Below are 18,638 nucleotides of genomic sequence, written 5' to 3' on the forward strand. Positions count from 1 at the left end.
TAGACCCTTCAGCCTAGCATTCAAGGTCTCCTGGTCCCCCTTGCCAAACTTGCTCTTCCCCTTGCTCTATAACATCCTCCCCCAGCCCCAAACCCCAAGGACTCACATGGTAGGCTAGAGCAGGGGGTAAAGACATAGAGTAGGCAAATGTCTTCACCGAGACTGTCTTGTCTATACAAATGGGGGTGTGAACAGTATTGCACCCCCATTGTTATTGTGTTGTTGGGTGGTGAAATAGGCAATGCAGGTAAAGCATCCTATGGCAGCTCAGCATTTAGCACTGGCCTTATTTTTTTCCCTTTTTATTTTTTAATTTTATGTCTATATATTACATCATTCTTCATTTTTGTACAATGTATGCTTTCTCACCTCGGTTATAATCCCTGTGAAATTCCCACCACCCATTCACCTGTGAGCCATCACTGTAGTCCCTTGTGCTCTTCCCACCCCTGTTTTGATCCTGTTCCCCTCTCCCTCCCACCACCCCAGAATGTCTCTGGTTTTATAGTTCCCTGTTGATTTTGATATTTGCTTTATTATAATTACTGCAGGCATTATTGGCTGTACTTCCCTGCACCTCTCCAAGTGCTCCCCAACCTTGTCACCAAGGCCCCCTGTGCCGCAGCCTATGAGACCACTCCCTCTTCTGATCTCTAGCAACCCCGACATCTGTAAACAACAAGAACCAGGAGGAGGTCTGGTGGATGAAAGCCGAACCCTTGCACCCCAATTCAGCCAGAGCACCTTTGCTTAAATGCTCTTTACAAGTCGGAGTGCTGGCTTGTGATTCTGTTTGTAAGAAGACCTCCACTGCTAATCAAGTCTGAAAAACATGGACTTAACCCATCCCCTTCCCACTTCAAGGAAGGAATCTGAGCCTTTGGTTGACCTGAGGGCACACTGGAATCGATGACAGGCTTGAAGCTGGCCTCTGGGACCCAGGTTCCAACCCTTCCAGACCTCAACGCTTTCAGGCCTGTGGGTTTCTGCCCCGGGGAACCATGAGTCCTGGAGAATAAGGAGTGGCCACCCAGGGTTCCTCCCAGGTCCCCAGCACTGACCCCAGGACCCAGGGCACAACTGGTAGGTGTGAGCCAGGAGAGAGGACAGGTCACATCTCTGGGGTCACCCTCTGTCTGTGCACCCTTGGGTGAGCCTCCGTCCCTCTCCAAGCTCGGCTTTCTCACGTGCAAAGGGCTGCTCTGGGTCCCAGAGGGGCAAGGCCTGGGCCAGAGCGGGTGTTCAGCAAATGGGAGCCCCTCCCTCCCTCCTTTCCCCAAATCAATACTTGCTCATTGATGGATGGTGGCGACAGTGATGAATTACAGATCTCGGAGCCCAGCCCCCTTCTTGTACAGATGGGGAAGCTGAAACCCAGCGCAGGGAAGGGACTTGCCCAGGTGGGACAGAGAGGGCGTCTGGGCAGAGCGGGATGTCTTGGCATGGCTACCAGGGAAAGAAATGAGGGCTGTGGGGCGGGAGGAAGCCGCTGCGGGTGGGGTAAAGGGAACAGGTGGGAGAGAGGGAGGGAGGAGGGTGGCACAGCACCCCCACCCTCTCCAGCAGGGGGAATGACGGAGGGAGTCTGAGACAGCTGCTTGCTCAGAAAAGTGTCTTAGTCACTAAAGGCTGCGGGGAGGAAAGTCGTCCTCCCAGACATGCCCTGGGAATCCGGATGGGGGCAGGAAGGCTCCCCTGTCACCCCGAGTGGCCACCTGTCCTCTCTGAACTGGACTTTCTCCTCTGCGTCCTCCAGTCCCCCAAATATATGAGTGCATGTGTGGTACACACACACCCCAATTATACTTTGTTTATAGACTCATAAACTAACACCCCCCCTGAGGAAGAGTTCCATGTGTCTCCATTTTAGAATGTAGTGGGCCTGTCCCTCCATGACACGCACACCTGCAGGAGAACTGATTTCTGCGCCCTATGAAAGTCCTCCCCGAGTCTAACTTCCACCCCTCTGGCTGCAGTCACAGTCTCCTGCTGCTGCTGCTGCTGCTGCCTTTGAGCAGCTAAGCTAGAGTTGGAGTTGGGAAAGATGACAGACCTGCTCCTGCCATAAGGGCTCCTCATGGGGAGAGGAAGGGACTTTTGTAGCCCCCTCCCCCCCCCCCCCCCCCCCGACAACCCAAAGGGAAGAGAGGTACAAGGTCCAGAGGTGATTCTGAACTTGAGGATCAGATTTCCCAGAACAGACTCAATTTCAGATATTCTGGATGTTGATAGGGCAATTTGGATTAAAAGGCCATTTCTGCCACAGAGGAGCCTCAAAAAAGACCCCAAGAAACATCCCCAGATCCTTTGCAATCGCTCTCCTTTTCACTATTCACACTCCCAAACCTTAGTCTGACCCCCTAGGATCCCTGATAGATGAGGCTAGCCAGCCAGGCAGTCCCATGAGTCTGGGAGGGCAGTGCCACCTGCCTAGGGGGTGTTAACTTCAGTTCTTAGGGAGGGGATGATGGGGTATTGCTGAGTGCTGGAGAATTTGACTGCAGAGGATGGTTAACCCAACCCTGACATTGCATCCATAGCTGGGTCCAGGGGTCCAGAAACCTCCAGCTACCGCTGAGGAAGGGGCATAACCTGCCCCGGGGAACCAGGGCTTTGGCTCTGGGCACATCTGCAGCCACGATCAGTGGGGAAAATTCGGGTTAGAAAGCAGAAGGTACCCCTTTTTAGGCAGAGGGGAAAAGGGTCACTCTAGGGTAGGGATGTGGGCCGGCTCAGCTGGGGACCCCGAGTCCCTGCTGCCCCCTCCCTGCCTGCCCGCAGCTCTGCCTTCCTCCCCCTCAGGCTCTCAGCAGATCAATGCTGCCTTTGCTGACAGCTGAGAATCGAGCTCGCCTTCCCGCCCCCACGCTCGCCCCTCCCGCTAAGCTCGGTCCCCCGAGATCCTCCCCGAGGAACCGGGAAGAGTTTGCTGCGGAAGCGCTTCACCCCAGGGCAGGGCCTGCGGAGGGAGCGGCGGGTGTGGCGTGGCCGGAGCTTTCCACGGGGCAGGAGAGGAAATCGGGATCACCAAATTACCCCTCCGTGCGAGGCCTGGGTGTTAAAGGAAAAGAAAGGGCGCGCCCACCCCCACGGATAAAGAGAGATCAGGCACCAAGAACTCTCCAGCCTGGAGAGGGAGTGCCCTGGGAGAGTCTCCCCTTTCGGGGTGGAATTCTGTGGGCCTTTGGGGAAGGGGTTGCGTAGCCCGAAGCTCTGACTCAAGAGTTCACCTCCCAACGCCATGTGCCCCGAGCCCGGCGCCCCGACATGGGAGCCAGGGCGCGCGCTCCGGCCTGGGCTGGGGAGAGCCGGCCTGGCGACCGTAGTGACTTAGGGTTGGGGCTGGGTGGGGGGCGCTCCCCCGACACAAAGGGAAGCTCAGAGGCAGGGGTGGGTGGGAGGAAAGACGGACACACCTGAGGCCCGCCGCGATGCGCTGTCCCGGGGGGCAGCGCCGGGGCGGAGGGCCCTGGTGGTGGAAGCGCAGGCCGGCGCTGGCCCCCAGGCGCACACTTCACCCTCCCTCGCGCAAGCACGGCCCCGCCGGGCACGCCTCATCGCCTGCGGCCACCCTCCAGCCGGGCGGGTTTCTGCACACCCACTTCACACCCATCCACGCCGACCCACGACCCCTCACGCCTGCTGAGTCAATCCCGCCACCTCGCAGCCCACGGCCGCCCACGGCCGCCCGCTCTGCACGCGCAGGTAGCACTTGTGCATCCTCGCGCACCTCCACGGCCCCGGCGCGTGCCCCATCCACGACGGCGGCCGCAACTCCACACGGCACTTCTCGCAACCACAAGTGAGGCGTGCCCGCCCCGTCTCGGACCCACGCAGCCCGAGCAGCCGTGCGCACCGCGCGCGCAGCGCCCGCGCCCGCCCAGCCTCCCGCCCCCCCGCCCCGGCGCTGTCCCCCCCGGGGCCGCCGCCACGCGGTCCGGCCCGGGCCCGGCGGCCGGCGCGCCCGGCCTCGCCGCGGGCCCCGCGGTCCTCTCCCTGCGCCCGGCCGCGCCCGCCCGCTCCCTCCCGATTTGGGAAGGCGGCCGCGGGGCGGGCGGGGGCGGGCGGGGGAGGGGCGGGGCGGGGGAGGCTGACATGTGAGCGGCGCGCCGGCGGCAGGTGGAAAGGCGAGCGGCATGGAGCGCGTAATAAGAGAGTTGGAGTCGGAAAGAGCCGCCCCAGTCGCCGGGGAAGCGGGCGGTCAGTGCGGGCTCCGGCGGCCCCCAGGCTCCGCGCGCCCGCCCCCGGCCCCAGCGCGGCCCCGGCCCGGCCCCCAGCCCCGCGCCCGCGCCCGCGCCCGCCCCGGGCCGCCCGGGGTCCGAGCCATGCGCCGCTGAGCGCACCGCGCGCGCCCCCGCCCCGGACCGGCCCCGGGCCCCGGCCCCGGCCCCGGCCCCCCCGCCCGGCGCCGCCCATGGCCGAGGCCCCCCCGCGCCGCCTCGGCCTGGCCCCCCCGCCCGGGGACGCCCCCCGCGCCGAGCTGGTGGCGCTCACGGCGGTGCAGAGCGAGCAGGGCGAGGCGGGCGGGGGCGGCTCCCCGCGCCGCCTCGGGCTCCTGGGCAGCCCCCTGCCGCCGGGCGCGCCCCTCCCTGGGCCGGGCTCGGGCTGCGGCTCCGCCTGCGGCCAGCGCTCCTCCGCCGCGCACAAGCGCTACCGCCGCCTGCAGAACTGGGTCTACAACGTGCTGGAGCGACCCCGCGGCTGGGCCTTCGTCTACCACGTCTTCATGTGAGTTTGCGACCCCGCGCCCCTGGCGGTGCCCAGTGGCTCCCGCCCGGGGCAGTCCTAGCCCGAGCCCGGGCTCCCCGGGACGGCCGCCCCGCCCTGGCTCCGCCTCCTGCCCCCTGGGCCACGACCCTCAGCCCTTTCTCCCTAGGTCTGAACCCGGTTTCTTACCCCCCAGCCCCCAACCGGACCCTAAGCGCTCCCCACCTCCAAGTGGGGACCCCTGTTTGACCTGCTTCCGACCCCCCCACCTCAACTCCTTGTTGCCACCCTCTTCTCCAACCCCTGCCCCTGTCCCAGGCAGGCCCCCCCACAAGCACAGCCTTTCCCCCATCCGCGGCAACCTGGAGCCACTGCCCTGGGGCTTCCCTTTCCTCTGGCCCCCACCTGTCTCCTCGTGTCCCAGACGCTTTGCCCCCAAACAACTTTGTCACCTTCCCAGCTCTGTAGCTACGGCGGCTTACTCCCACCCCACTCCCCCTGGAGACACTCCTCTCCAGGACAGGGACACCCCAGCCCAGCGCAGGACCGGCTGGCCGGGGACTGCAGGTGTGTGTGAGGGGGTCCCGCGAGCCACCTGAGTCCTGGCACTTGCGAGTGCTGTCCGACTTCTCTGTGTCTCCACTCAGCCTCCCGCTCCCCCTTAGCTTCCTGCAGCGGCCGCCCTGCCCGTCCTGCTGGCCAGGCAGGTCAGCTCACGGGCAGCTGCTCAGGCCTGGCTCTGGGCACCCGGAGAGAAAAAGAAAGGGGCAGGCTTGGACACTCTGGCCTTTCGGGCCCCCTCCTTCCCTCTCCCTAGACTCCTACAACTTTTGAAAACACTGACCCCTCTTGGATGTATACAAGAGTGAATTTTGGCAGCTTGGAGCTCTGTCTTGGGGGACGGCCTGGCCCAGCCAGGAACATGAGAGGCCCGCAGATATCAGTTGAGAGGCTGGGCCTGGCACTGGGACGCTTGGAGGTGCCCGAGAGAGACCTCCTGTCCCTGGAAAATGAACGGCTGTTAATCCCTTCTTGCTGTGGCCAGAGAGGGCTTTCTGATCTTGGGGTCTCCTGGGTCTGGGTCCCCTCGCCTGTCCACCCAGCCGTATGAGTCCTTCTGCTGACTGAGTCCGTTTGCCAGACTGTTTCCACCTGTGTGTGAGTTGGCCTGTCTGTTCATTTCTCCACCGAATTGTCCAACAGTCTTCCTTGTCTGTTTCAGCGGGTCACTGGCCTGTCGGCTATCTGTGTGCCTGTCTGCTGTCTGTCCTGTCCTTTTGTCTGTCTCACTCTTGCCTGTCTTTGATGTATTTTCCTGTCTGCTCTGGTGCCTGCTTGCCTGACTGCCCTAACTGGGCCCATAGAATTTCAGATGTGAAGGGGAGGAAAATGTTGGCAAAAGAAGCCCCTTGGCCACAGGGACGGTAGAGGAAGAGAATTCTCTCAGCCTTTAAGCTTCTGGGGGGCAGCCTTGATTTTGTTTGGGGACCCTAATGTGCTAGGCCAGAGTTGAAATTATTCAGGACATGAGGTCAGACATAGGGTCAGGCTCAGTGCTCAGGGGCAGGCCTGTCCTCGGTGCCCACTGGGAGGGCCTGTGGGGACTTTTTCTCTGCAGAGAGGATGGTGAAGTGATGAAGGTTCTGGGCTGGGGTACAAGGGATGGTGGGCTTGGGAGTGAGGGGCAGGGGGCTGCTAGTTAAGAGTGGCAGTGGTGGGTACACGAGGCCCACACTGCAGCCTTGGGTGCCCGCAGAGGGCAAGACACTCTACAGAAAGCAGCTGCGGCGTGACTCAGGCATGGCTGGCTCTGAGGAGGCCAACAGGGCTTAGTCCCTGGGGAGTCCTTAGTCCTCAGGCTTGGCTTCTAGGCCCCCACAAGGGCCACTGGAGGTGAAGAACCTACTTCGTGATCCCTGGCCAATCACTGTCTTCACCTCCTCTGAAAGGGCCTCTCCTTCCTCTTCAGGAGCTAAATCCGCTGGCACCTTTGCCCCACATCCTGCCCTTTCTGGATGCCAGGAATGCCCTGGCCAGGGGCATGCTTGTTCTGACCACTTGTACCCAGGAGCCCAGGGCTGAGACATCTCTTGTAAGCTCTGTGGGAGGAAGTGTGGCATGAAAGTGTCCAGACATTTAGGGATCTCAGGGATTTGGCCATCCACTTTAGAGATCCAGGGGAGCCGAGGGCCCGGGTCCCATCTCTACTGTGCTGTGTGATCTTGGGTTGACCCCTGGGCCTCTCTGAGCTTTTGATCTCTCTGCTGTCAAAGTGGGTGGAGACCCCCACCTTGTGGGCCTCCTCTCCGATTAGGTAATGGCTGGGAAAGAGCTTGGTGAGCTTCAAGGGCATGTCTGAGCTTGAGGGATGTTATTATTGGGGCTGGGGAAGGGGCGGCATGGGACCCCTCCCTTTTTCTTGAGGTGCTCCAGCTGTGGGGTTTCTTGGTACTCACTGCAGGGTCATGGGCGTTATTTCAAGGCAGTGCTTCCTGCAGTTGGCCTTCTAGCCCTACTGACGCACTTTTAGTCAAATCCTTTCTCTCACCCCAGTGGCCCTCAGAAGCAGCCCGAATGAGGGGAGTCCAATATGCACAGATAGCTAAGACCACCCCCTTCCCCAAGATGCAAGCCCTGGTAGGGGACTCCCAGCAAGAGCCTGGAAGAAAAGGGCTCAGGAAGGAGGGAATTGAGGTGAGCTGGGTTCAGTCACCCCCTGGGACACCTCCCTCACACCTGCCAGCCAGGTGACTGGGCCCCACACAGAACCTGCACCTTTTCTGACACCAGGGTGAGGGAGATCACCCAGAAGACAAACCCGCATCCCTTGCCTCTCTCCTGTCAGCGGCTGTGGCCAGGCCGGGGAGCATGGGGCCAGGGCCCGGGAGCGTGGGGCCAGGGCCGGGGAGCGTGGGGGGACTGTTGACTCCTGCCTTCTCTCTGAGATCCGGAGCAAAGGGTTGCTGCTCTCTCTTTGAGCTTCCCCTATGCCTTTTAGGCCCTTGGTCCTGATGTCAAGCCCCTTGCCCCTGACTGCACCCCAGTCTCTGATGTAAGCCCTGACCCCGTCACAGGCCCTGCACTCTGAATTTTGAGAAACTCCACATCACTGTACATTTTCTTTGTGAGCTTCTGGGAGGTGTGCTTACCTCCTTGCTGCACCCATCAAGGCCACCATGGGCTCTTTTGAAATCCAAGGACGGGAAGGACGCAGCTCCCCGTCTTCTCCACACTACTGTGAGACTCTTGCTGCTCCCAGCCCCCAGCTCCCCAGCAAACTTTCACTATGTGAAGGTTTACGCTCTGTAAACATCCTCTGTCAGCCTCGACCCTGGGGTCAGAAGCTGTGGGAATGGGAAGGGGAGGAGGTGGCTGCAGCTCCTGGCCGCAGACTCCTAACCCTGGACAAGCCCTAACCCTGGGGCTCCCACCTCCACCGTCTGAGAAAGAATCATGTCTCCTGGGCTGGAGGTAACGCCGGCAAAGTGTGCCCGGAGCCCTCCGGTATCCCCACTAGGTGGCTTCTCACATTTGACAGCCCCATTTTGTTTATGAGAAAACCGAGGCTCCGGAGACCCAAGTCATAGTTACTAAGTTAGTGGCAGATACAGGGCAGACCCCAGGATTCCTGGCTCCATGACCTGGGGTGGCTCTTGCAGTGAGCTGACATTTCTGATCACTCGTGGAGTAGCTGCTGTGTGCGGGCGCTGTGCTGAGGACCAAACCACGCTCTCTCTCCTCATCATTACGGCCTGGTGAGGTCGAGGCTGTCTACTCCTCATTTGACAGATGAGGAAACTGAGGCTCAGGAGAGGTTACCCAGTTATTGTGGAAGAGCCTCTGCCCTGAGAGGTCTGACTCGGAGCTGTCTTTCTCCTATACCTTGGCTTCAGCCAGCACCCCAAGCAGCGGCACTCCTGTGCCATGGGTCTCTGCTCCTCTGCTCCCAGCACCCAGCACTCAGGGGGTGGAATTGATGGAAGTGCATGGAATTGAATGAAAACCACCCCGCCTCACCTAGGATAGTCTTTGTTGAACATAGCTTTGCACAGACACATGCATCCATGTCTCATGCACACCCATCTGTCTCTTGTGCACACTCACGCAGCTTGGACACGCTTGCTGTCATGGCGCACTTGCAGCCTGTGTGCCAGGCTGGGCCCTCTGCTGTGCTGCTGCCTGGCTTCTCACTGCCTTCACAGATGCACACCTGGCCAGGGGCCCCGGCCCAGCCCCCAGGACAGAAGGGGTTGGCCCCTTACCTTGTACATTGTGCCTTCTTCACCTGTCCACAGCCACAGGACTGATGAATCTGCGTGCATGTATGTGTGCACGGGGTAGGGTGGTGGTGGTGGGGTGTGGAGGGAGCTTGGGCTTGGCCCCTGTGGGAGCAGGCTGGCCAACTTTCTGGAACTTCGCTGCGTTGGGTTCTCTTGCACGGCCCTCTGAGACCCTTCGTGCATCCTCAGTGTGCTGCTGGGTACACCCAGGCACAGAGGGCAGAGCCACTCATTCAAGGTCACACCTGGTCAGTCAATGGTAGAAATGTCAGGAACCCAGGACCTCCCCATCAGGCTGTAGACAGCTGCGCCCCTCACCCCAGCCCACAGCGACACTGATGTGCCAAGAACTTTGCCTTGTGACGAAGGGCAGGTCTCAGAGCATGACCCAAATTCTGTGTGCTGCTGGTTTTCAGTCCCAGTCCTGCTGTTTGGTCTTTGTACGGAGGGGGCGAGTGGCGAGAGCATCCTGTGGGCCTTTATTCCTCAGCTGCCCTCTCTGCGCCTTTCCCTGCCCCGTCCACCCTTGGCTCACTCTGTCCAGAGTTCTCCTCTGGAGTCACCCCAGCAGGCTAGGCCTCCCATGGTCTGCCCCCCACCCCCACAGCTCCATAGTACATTCCCTCCTTCCATTGAGGAAGCCCTGCTGAGTGTCTGACTTCAATCCCTATTGCTGCAGAAGCCCAGAGCCTCAGAATGTAGGAGCCGGGAGTGCTTCAAGAGGTGATTATTCTTGGGCTGATGGCAGCACTCTGAGTGGGTGATTAATTTAAGGTTCTCTGAGCTAGTCAAGGGAGCTGAACCGCCCAGGGAGCTGGGAGAGGGAAGGCTCTGCAGCCTGGGCGGAGGCCCTGCCCCCTCCCTGAAAGGAGGCTGAGCCCGGAGCTTCCCCACTCCAGCAGTCAGCTGCCTCCGCCGGTCTCCCCTGCCCCGACCCGACCCCCACACCCTTGTGGGTCTCTGTCCTGGGCTGACCCTCGGTGAGAATTCTGAGTGTCTGGCCCTCCCTAATGCCCCGGTGTGGACTGCAGGGCTGGGGCTGGAGGAAGAGGGGAGCCTTCATTTCTCCGGAGGGTGTCCCCAGAGGATTAGAGGGTGGGGGTCCTACGATTTAGGTTCATTTGTCCTTCTACCCTTAGCAGCTGTGTTTCCTTGGGCAGGTTACTTAACCTCTCTGAGTTTCAGTTTTCTTGTCTGAAAAGGGGGAATATTATTATTATTATTATTATTATTATTATTATTATTATTAAATCCCCTGGGATTGCCAGGGCTCGATGAGATAAAGCCCCTGACACCACGCTGGGACCAGTGCTATCCGTCAGAATTACCGTCCTTATTATTGCACTGCTGCTCCCTTCATCATTCTCCGTCTTGGGGAGAAGTTCCAGTGTCAGGGTGTGCCTGGGAGAGTAGGAACTCTGGGTGTTTCTGGAGCCTGAGGCGGTGTCTTTGTGGACTCAGGACACCCGGGTGGTGCCATACTGTGCTGAGCCTCTTCCTTCTTTTTTAACACCTACAGCCCTTCTAGCAGGCAGGCTGGCGAGGGGATGTCACCCCCTTGTCCTGGGCTGCACAGCCAGGGGATGGTGGCGCTAGGACTCCAACCTGGCTCACCAGGATCGCTTTGGTTAGTTCCTTCCTTCCAAAAAGAGTTCAAGAGCGTCAACTCCATTCCAAGCCCAGGGAGGCAGAGGGACATGGACGTGCCTGTGCCCTTTCTGGGGCGAGGGGATGGCGGGCAGGTTGCAGAGCTGCAGGCCCCTGCCTCTCCTGCCTCCTCTCCCAGGACTCCTGGAGCGGGTGGTGTAGGTGCGAGTGTGTCTGGGGGCGTGGGGAGGAGGGTGAGTGTAGGTGTCACCCACCAGACAGCCAGATAGGTGTAGGCCTTGTTGGCTCACCCTGCAGCTAGCCTGGCCCCAGGAAGGTGGAAGTGGGGCCCTAGTGTTGGGGGGCCAGTGGGGGCCCTGGGGACAGGAGGGGGACATCTGCTGTCTCCTGAGGTAACAGGGAGTGGGGGTAGGAGAGCCAAAGGAGATTTAGAGATCTCAGTGCCAACTCTTACCCGGAAAGTGCCCACCCCCTCTCCACCCCACTCCTCAAGCATCACTAAGTCTATGAATGGGGTGATCAGGATATCTGGCTGCTCAGGGCCTCCTGGAAGTGAGTGTGCTGGGTGAATGGGGCTGTCCTGTCACCTTCTTGATTTTTATAGGGTGTGTGTGGAGGGGGAGTTCCTACACCTACTTCCTGTGCCCTCAGAGGACTGGGCAGCACTTAGAGGGGTGCCCAGGAGGCCGCCTGCCCCCTTTTGGGGCTTTGCTGGTTTGGGGAGAGGATGGATGCTAGTCAGGCCTCTGGAACCTCCATGGACCCCCCCACCCCCAGGACTCCAAGCTTTCTGGGCAACTCTGTCCCAGGGGCAGAATCTGTGCGCCCTGGGGGTTGGCAGCTGGGGAGGGGGGGGTGAGGATTGGGAGGGGCAGCCCCCAGGCAGCAGACTAATTGGGCTGGGAATCCGTGGGCAGCGCCTGAGGGAGGGAGGGAGGCAGAGGGAGCGGGAAGCTCAGCGATTCATTCCTTTCCTCTTCCTTCCCTCTGGGAGATTTGGGAAACAGTGGATGCAGCAGTCTTCTGCCCAGGGGCCCTTCCCAATCCCTGAAGGGAAATCTGGGTTGGGGGGGGTCACTTGACCCTGAGATTCCTCAGACATCTAGGCTGGCAGGTGGGACAGGACAAGCCTCCCAAGGGAAAATGAACCCACCGAAGCAGAAGGGATGGAAGTCAGACAGCAGGAAGGACCGGCCGCCCAGTGCCCAGGAGGTGGAGAGTCCTGGGAACTCTCTCCCAATTTGGGAAGCCCAAGTTGCACTGCTAATTGTCCCTACCTCGCAAGTGGCCGTCTCCCCACGTGTGAAGGACGGAGAGTAGATAGTGCCTGCTCCCACGGAGCCTGTCTGTGGGGGGAACCAGGGATCATATCAGGAACCCTTTGACTCTTGGGGGGGGGCTGGCCATGGGCTGCCTCCCATCTGCCCTCCCTTCCTGCTGCTCCTTTCTGGGAGCCTCAGGCCTGTCCAGGTCACCGTCTTTGGGTTTATTTTTTGCTGGACTCGGCATTCCCCCGGGAGGGGAGGGGGTGGGGAGAGGAGGAGGGAGAGGGAACAGCTTTGTCAGCACAATCCCCAGCGCCTCTGCTCCAACCCTTCCCAGCCTAGCTGCCACCCTCTTCCGGAGGGACCAGTCCTGGACACCATGGGGACCCAGGCCTGCGAGAGCCCCCTGCTGGGGCATGTCTGGGGTGGGTCTTTCTGCCTCGCCCTGGCTCCATCTGTCCTGCTGCAGAGCATCAGAGCTAGAAGGGCTGATGAGCTTCATTTCGCAGATGGGGAAACTGAGGCCAGAAGAAAGAACCTGATTGCCCAAGGACACAGGACTCATGGGACCTCCCCCAGCTCCCCTCCTCAGTGGGGGGTTGTCCTGGAGAAAGCTAAGAATGCTGCCTCCCAGGCGCCACCCGTCATCAGGAAGGGAGCAGACCCATTGCACTCACCCCTGCACTTGCCCCTGTCTGGGGGCTGGTGGCCCTCTGCGGGGAGGGATGGAGAGTTGGGGAGGACAGCAGGGTCCAGGATGTGTGGCCAGGAGAGGGAGGGAGATAGAGCTTGGGGATCCAAAGCAGGCTGAGCAAGTGGGTCAGCCTCCTTTCTCCTTACTCTCTGTCCTCCTTTTTGTTAAAATACAATTCAGTCCCATTTTACAGATGAGAGAATTAAGGCCCCAGGTCACCATTACCAATAGGTTGCAGAGATAGCTTTCGAACTCAGAGTGTGGGGCCCTGGGATGTTGCAGTGCTGCCTCTGAGGGTCTCTCCTCCCCTGGGCCTTTCATCCTCAGACATCCCCTGGACTCTCCTCAGCCTGCCTCGCTGGCCCGTCCCTCTCCATTCTGTCTGTAGCTGTCTTCTTTTTCTGTCCCGTGAATTTGGGTCTCCTTGGGGCTCTGTTTCCATGGGGGTGTCTCATGTACTGTCGCAAATGCCCTGCAGTCCCCTCTGTGATGACAGTTTCACCCTTGAACTTTCTCTGTAGCCGCTTGTGACCGCCTCACCTCCACACCCCTGTGCTCCTCCAACTCAGCATCTCCATCCAAACCTTCCTTCTTGGGCACTGACCAGTGACCCCCCCCCAACACATGCCTCCAGTGTCTGAGTAAGGAACCCACCATTCAACCATCTTTTGCTCCTCACCTTATGAAGCAAGTCATATTGTCCCCAGAGTGCTGTCTAGTGCTCCAGGCCCTTGTCCTGCTTCCTGACACCCCTTTCCCTCTCCCATCCACCCCATCATCTAGCAAATTCCTATTCATCCTTAAAATCCCAGTTTTAGTACCACTGCTCCCTGCTGGCCTCCACCCCAGGCTTGACTGAGGCCCCGTGGAGGTCCCAGAGCTTTGGGCACCCGCCCCTCTCTGTTCTGTGCCTTCGAGCGGGACTGTGAGGTCTGGGGGTGGGGGGTGAGCACAGGGCCTGTGGTTGGTAATCAGTGAATGTTTGCTGAGCCAGGGAGTGAAAGTGGTGCTGAGGCCAGGTTGCAAGGATGAGAAGGGTTTTGCCAACGAGAGAGAAATTGGAGAAAGGACCCCTAAGTCCTCTGTGTTCAAGCTTTGAGCTGGAAGCTCTTGTGACTTTGTCCTGAGTGCACTCCACGTGGAAGCAAGAGCTTGAGCAAAAGCCTGGAGGTGGGACTCTGTTGTCCCTTCCTCGTTGCTGAGGAATCTGCAGTCTGGTGTGTCCAGGGCCCTGATTATCGGGTTATGGAGGTGGTCTTCGCCTTTGCCTACGGGCAGCAGGAGCACAGGCAGTGCGGGACAGGCGGCTGCCCCTGGCTGGGAACCAGGACTTAACGAATTGCTTCCCACGAGCTGGTGCTCTGCAAACACTCGGCCATGTAGTTCTCTCGGTGCCCTGTGTGTCAGGCACTACAGGAACTATTGTTCCCAATTTGCAGATGGGAAACACCGAGGCTCAGAAAGAGGAAATAACATACCAAATGACTCAGCTTGTCCATGGTGGAATCAGAATTCGAACTCATGTCTGTGTGACCCCGAGCTCAAGCTCCAAATGGTTCTCGGCCACGTCACCAGACGGGAGGTTTTCTGTGACCCACGGCAAATCTGAAAGAAATCAGGACAACACGGTGACTTTCATAAAGCTAAATTTGTTCCATTTAAGGGACTGTCTTTTAGTCTGAGATTATGTTCTTTCTTTTATGAAATGATGGGGCTGGGAAATTTTTGAAAATGTCCTTACTTGGCAAAATTAGAAGTTGACAACCTTATGCAGCACCTAGAGTCTTTTGGGAAATGTTACTGGTGTGCAGAAACCCTGAGTCTGGGCCTGTCCTACCTTCCCGCCCAGAGCACTGGAGCCAGAAGTGGGAGTCTGTGGCGGGATGGATGGAGAAGCCGACAGCCCCCACTGTCTGTTCCCACTGGCTCTTCAGACCTGCCCACACTGAGGACCAGCCCAGGACTCTGCCAGCACTGGGGGGGGGGGGGGGGGGCAGGAGGTCAGCGTACATCAGGGCTCGCCCCTCCGTTCAAGGTTCCCAGGAACTGCTCCCTCCTCTGCTTCCTAAAGAGGGGGACCCCAGGCAGGTGACAGCTGCTCTGAACTCAGCTTCTTCCAGGTAGAGTGACAGTTCCCACCTCCACCTGCCCACCTGGCCGGGCAGCCTCCTGTATTAAGTGCTTCATAAGCTCCAAGGTGCTGTGAAGAACACAGGGCTTGTCGTGTTTTTAATATTCAATCTCCCCAGCACCGACGCCCTCTTCTCTTGCATCCTGGGCTCCTTGCCTCACTCTTACCTGCGAGGGCTTGAGCCCTGAGGAGGGGACATGGAGGTGGGGGGGGGGCAGTGGTGGCACAGAGACCTGGAAGAGCAATTCAGACTGGTGATGTTTTCCCCAGAAGCCCCTAGACAGCAAGCGACTCCCACTCCAGACGCCTGGGCTGCAGGACAGGGAACGCTCAGACTGGGAGCCGGGCTCCGAGTTCTAACAGTTTTCCTACACTTGTAAGATTCATTGTCTCATCTGCAGAGCTATTGTGCCAGACGTCTTTCACACACTACTTCATTTAATCCTTCCAAGAGCCCCAGTAGGCAAGTACTCTCATTACCCTTTTGTATAGAAGAGGACACTGAAGCTTAAAGGTTAAGCACGTGCCCTTGTCACTCAGCCAGGAGGACGGGAATTTAAGCCTGAGCTGCGAGGGCTTAGCGGTGCGAGGGCCAGAGCAGGTTTGCAGGGCAGCGGTGGGCAGGCTGGGACACTCAGAGAGGGGCAAGGGGGGTGGGTTGGGCAAGGAAAGCAAGACTCCGACCCCGATGGGTGGCTCCCAGCCGTGGCCCCCCTCTCGGGTCTCAGCCTCCCCCTCTTTCTCAGTAATAGGAAAGACAATGTCTGTGCTCGCCTTTTTCTCTCAGTGAGGTGGGCACTGTTAGATGCCCCTTTTGCAGATGAGGGGGCTGAGGCACAGAGAGGCAGAGTGACTTGCCTGGGTATAGGTAATGGGGACAGGACTCAAACCCCAGATGTCCAGCTCTAGGGCTGAGACCTCCCCCTCTGTGATGCCTACCTAGCCTGTCCAGATGGGCATGTCTGCCGGGAGGCTGATGAGGGGACCAGTCGAGCCTGAAAGTTCAAGATACAGCTTCCCACTCCAGTTCTACACTGTGCTTTCATTTTATTTTATTTTATTTTATTTTATTTTTTTTTTAAACTTTATTTTTTTTTTAATAGAGGCATGCTTTATTTATTTGTTTGCTGGTTTGTTTGTTTTGTTTATACATGCACTGGGTACAGTCAGAAGCGCGGGAGGGTGAGAGAATTCACCAGAGCCAGAGCGGGGAGCAGAGCAGGCAGAAGGACCGAAGTACACTGCTGAGGGGAGCAGCGGGCGACAGGAGAGGTCTGCGCGCCATGTGGGACCCTCCTCCGGTGGCCGGGGAGCAGCCGGGGATCGAACCGGCGCCGCAGAGGCCGTGAGCAGTTTCGCAACCCTGCGCTCAACCGCTGCGCCACCGGGGAGGCCCTGTGCTTTCATTTTAATTTCTACCTTTTCTCATTTGGGAAGCCTTCACTGGCAGTGCATCAGGGCCAAGTCCTATCGCAGATGCTGGGGACAGAGCAGTGAGGGAGATGGGCCAGGAGGCTGGCAGTTGTCTGGGCAGCAGAGTCCTGTGGGTGCCAGGCACCGAGAGGCCAGACCAGACCCAAAATGACCGTAGCTGGGAAGGTTTCCTGGAGGAAGAGGTTTAAGTTGAGACCTGAAAGACGAATAGGAGTAGGAGTTCACCAGGCAAAGAGGAGCAGGGAACAGCATTCCATGTGGAGGGAACAGCGTAGGCAAATCCCAGAGGTGGGGCTGGACATGGCATTTGCAAAGAACTGCTAGAGGTCAGGAGAGTGGGACGCTAGAGAAGTCAGGAGGTGTGCAGAGAAGAGGCCTAATGTGAGCAAGGCCAGGCTGAGAAGCAGTGACCTCCTGGGGAAGGAGACTGAGTTCAGGAAGGAGCTGACGGTCAGAGAGCTATGGGCAGATTCACAACTTAGGGACACCTCTCTGGGTCTGGCCAGGAGAATGGTGGGAAAAGACTATGGCAGGGAGCCCCAAGGATGCCATCCAACTTGACCTCTTTTCCTTCTGCCTTCCCAGTGCCCAGTCCCCTTAATGGTTCCTTTGGAGCCATCTACTAACTCCAGGTGGCCTGTCTGGACCTGACCTGGATCCCTAGGACTTTGCCTGTAGGGAAAGCTCAGTTGCATTTGCAAAGCCTGGCCTAGGGGAAGGTGTGTGTGGCTGAGCTGAGGAAGGCCTTGAAGCAGAAGAGGTGGGTGCAGGCCCTGAGGCTGTTTGCAAATAATCACTGGGGATATGGGCTTTGGGTGGATTGGGGGTACCCAGAATGTGGCCTTAGGATAGCCGGTAGGAAGCATCCAGGGGTTTGACCCATCTAATAGTGGGGTGCCTTGGAGAAAGGGGCAGACTCCAGATGGCTCAGCCTGCTCCAGCTCCTCACTCCCTCCTTTTCTCAAAGCTCAATAGGATGTGGAGATCACGGTTCTCACCCAGCCCCTGCAGTCTGCTGATGGGGAGACTGAGACTCGGAATAGGGCTTGGATTAAACTCAGGTGAGACTATAGCCCAGTCTCAATGCCCGAGAGTTTAGTCGTCTCCAGCAAGAAATAATAGCAAAAACTTTCCACAGAGCTTCACTGAGGGCTCTGACCCTCTGGGTGGGCCCAGGCAGGTCTCTACATCTGCGGCTCAGCCTCTGGGTGCAGATGTGGGACTGTGAGGGAGCTCCCCTCTCTCACTCCATGGTCCATAGAGCACTTTAAGCCATGCCTAGCCCATCATGGGACTTAGTCACTGTCTGCCTAGGAATCCCACTGGAAATATTCTCATAACAACTCTGGAGGAAGATATTATTACACTGTTTTCACTGAGGCTCAGAAAGGAGAAATGACTTGCCCACGGTCATTCAGCTGAGAAGTGGCTGGTCTGAAGCTGGAGCCAGGTGTTTAGGCACCTGTCTGGGATGCTGGCAGACACACGCCCAATTGTGAGCCTCTGATCTCAGTGAAAATCAGCTAACGTCTCCGTCAGTTGGCAGCGTGTGTGTGTGTGTGTATGCATGTGTGTGTGTGCGTGTGCCTGTGTGTATGTGTGTAACCTGGCTTGCAGATTGGATCTCAGCCCACACCCACCCCCGGGCCTCCGTGTGTGGACTAGGCTGCAGCTGCTGCCCATGGGAGGGGGACCGTGCCACTTGCTCTCCTGCATCTTTTTCTCTTGACTTGGTGACTGGAGAGGAGCTGACTGTGGCATGACCAAGATGGCACCTGCCAGCCCCTCCCACAATGGGGTCTGGCCATCTAATGCCCTGCACATGACAGGCACGGGGTGGGCACTGGGTTGGGAGAGGGATTTGCACCCTCCTAATCCAGGGGCTGCAGCCCTCCCTCTGTCTTGACAAGGGCCGTGGGAGAGGTTTGTCCCTGCCCCGTGCCCAGTGGCCCCAGCTTGGATCCCTGGCTCACACCCAGCTCCTCTGCCTGGGACCTTCCCCTGCCCTTCTCCTGCTCCCCATCCTCCCACTAGTTGAGCGGAGTTTGGATTTATGGGGCAAATATGGGGCAGTTGGGGCTGATGGAGATGCACTGCCGTGGCTGCTGTGTAGCATTTCGGGCTGAAGGATGGGGCAATGTCGGGGTGGTGTAAGGACCATGTTGGGGCAGAGTTAGGGGGAGGACCTGATGAGGGTGCAGAGTTGGACTGTTTGGGGCTAATTCTGGGCCACCCCTTCCTGGAAAAATTTGGCTATAAGTCAGGGAGGCAAATGTGTGGGCCATGCCCCCCCCCCTCTGGGCGGTAAACACAGCCGTTGCCCAGGAGATGGGCCCAAACATCCCGGCCCCCCACGGTTATTTATACCAGGACTCCCTTTCCTTCTGGGGCCTGGTCTGGCCTCTCAATCCACTCCTGAGCTGGGTGACCTGAGTTGAGGGTCCAGCCCCCTGCTAGGCTGGGGAGCCCAGCAGCAGGACTGCTAATACCCCTCAAGGGACTGTGTATTCACCACCTCT

General features: G+C 58.8%; 1 protein-coding gene across 4 annotated transcripts in view; it reads left to right on the forward strand.

The window, feature by feature from the left end:
- Positions 1 to 4,414: 4,414 nt before the first annotated feature.
- The window catches only part of KCNQ4 (potassium voltage-gated channel subfamily Q member 4), a gene marked incomplete at both ends in the record, with an annotated part of 51,327 nt that continues 37,103 nt past the window's right edge, over positions 4,415 to 18,638 (forward strand). For all 4 annotated transcript variants that reach the window (XM_084242171.1, XM_084242172.1, XM_084242173.1 and 1 more), the window contains one exon: positions 4,415 to 4,728. In XM_084242171.1, coding sequence (XP_084098297.1) covers positions 4,415 to 4,728 — 314 coding nt within the window. The remainder of the gene's footprint in view (positions 4,729 to 18,638) is intronic.

Source organism: Talpa europaea (genome assembly GCF_964194135.1).
Source record: "Talpa europaea genome assembly, chromosome: 9".
NCBI classification, from domain to species: Eukaryota; Metazoa; Chordata; class Mammalia; order Eulipotyphla; family Talpidae; genus Talpa; species Talpa europaea.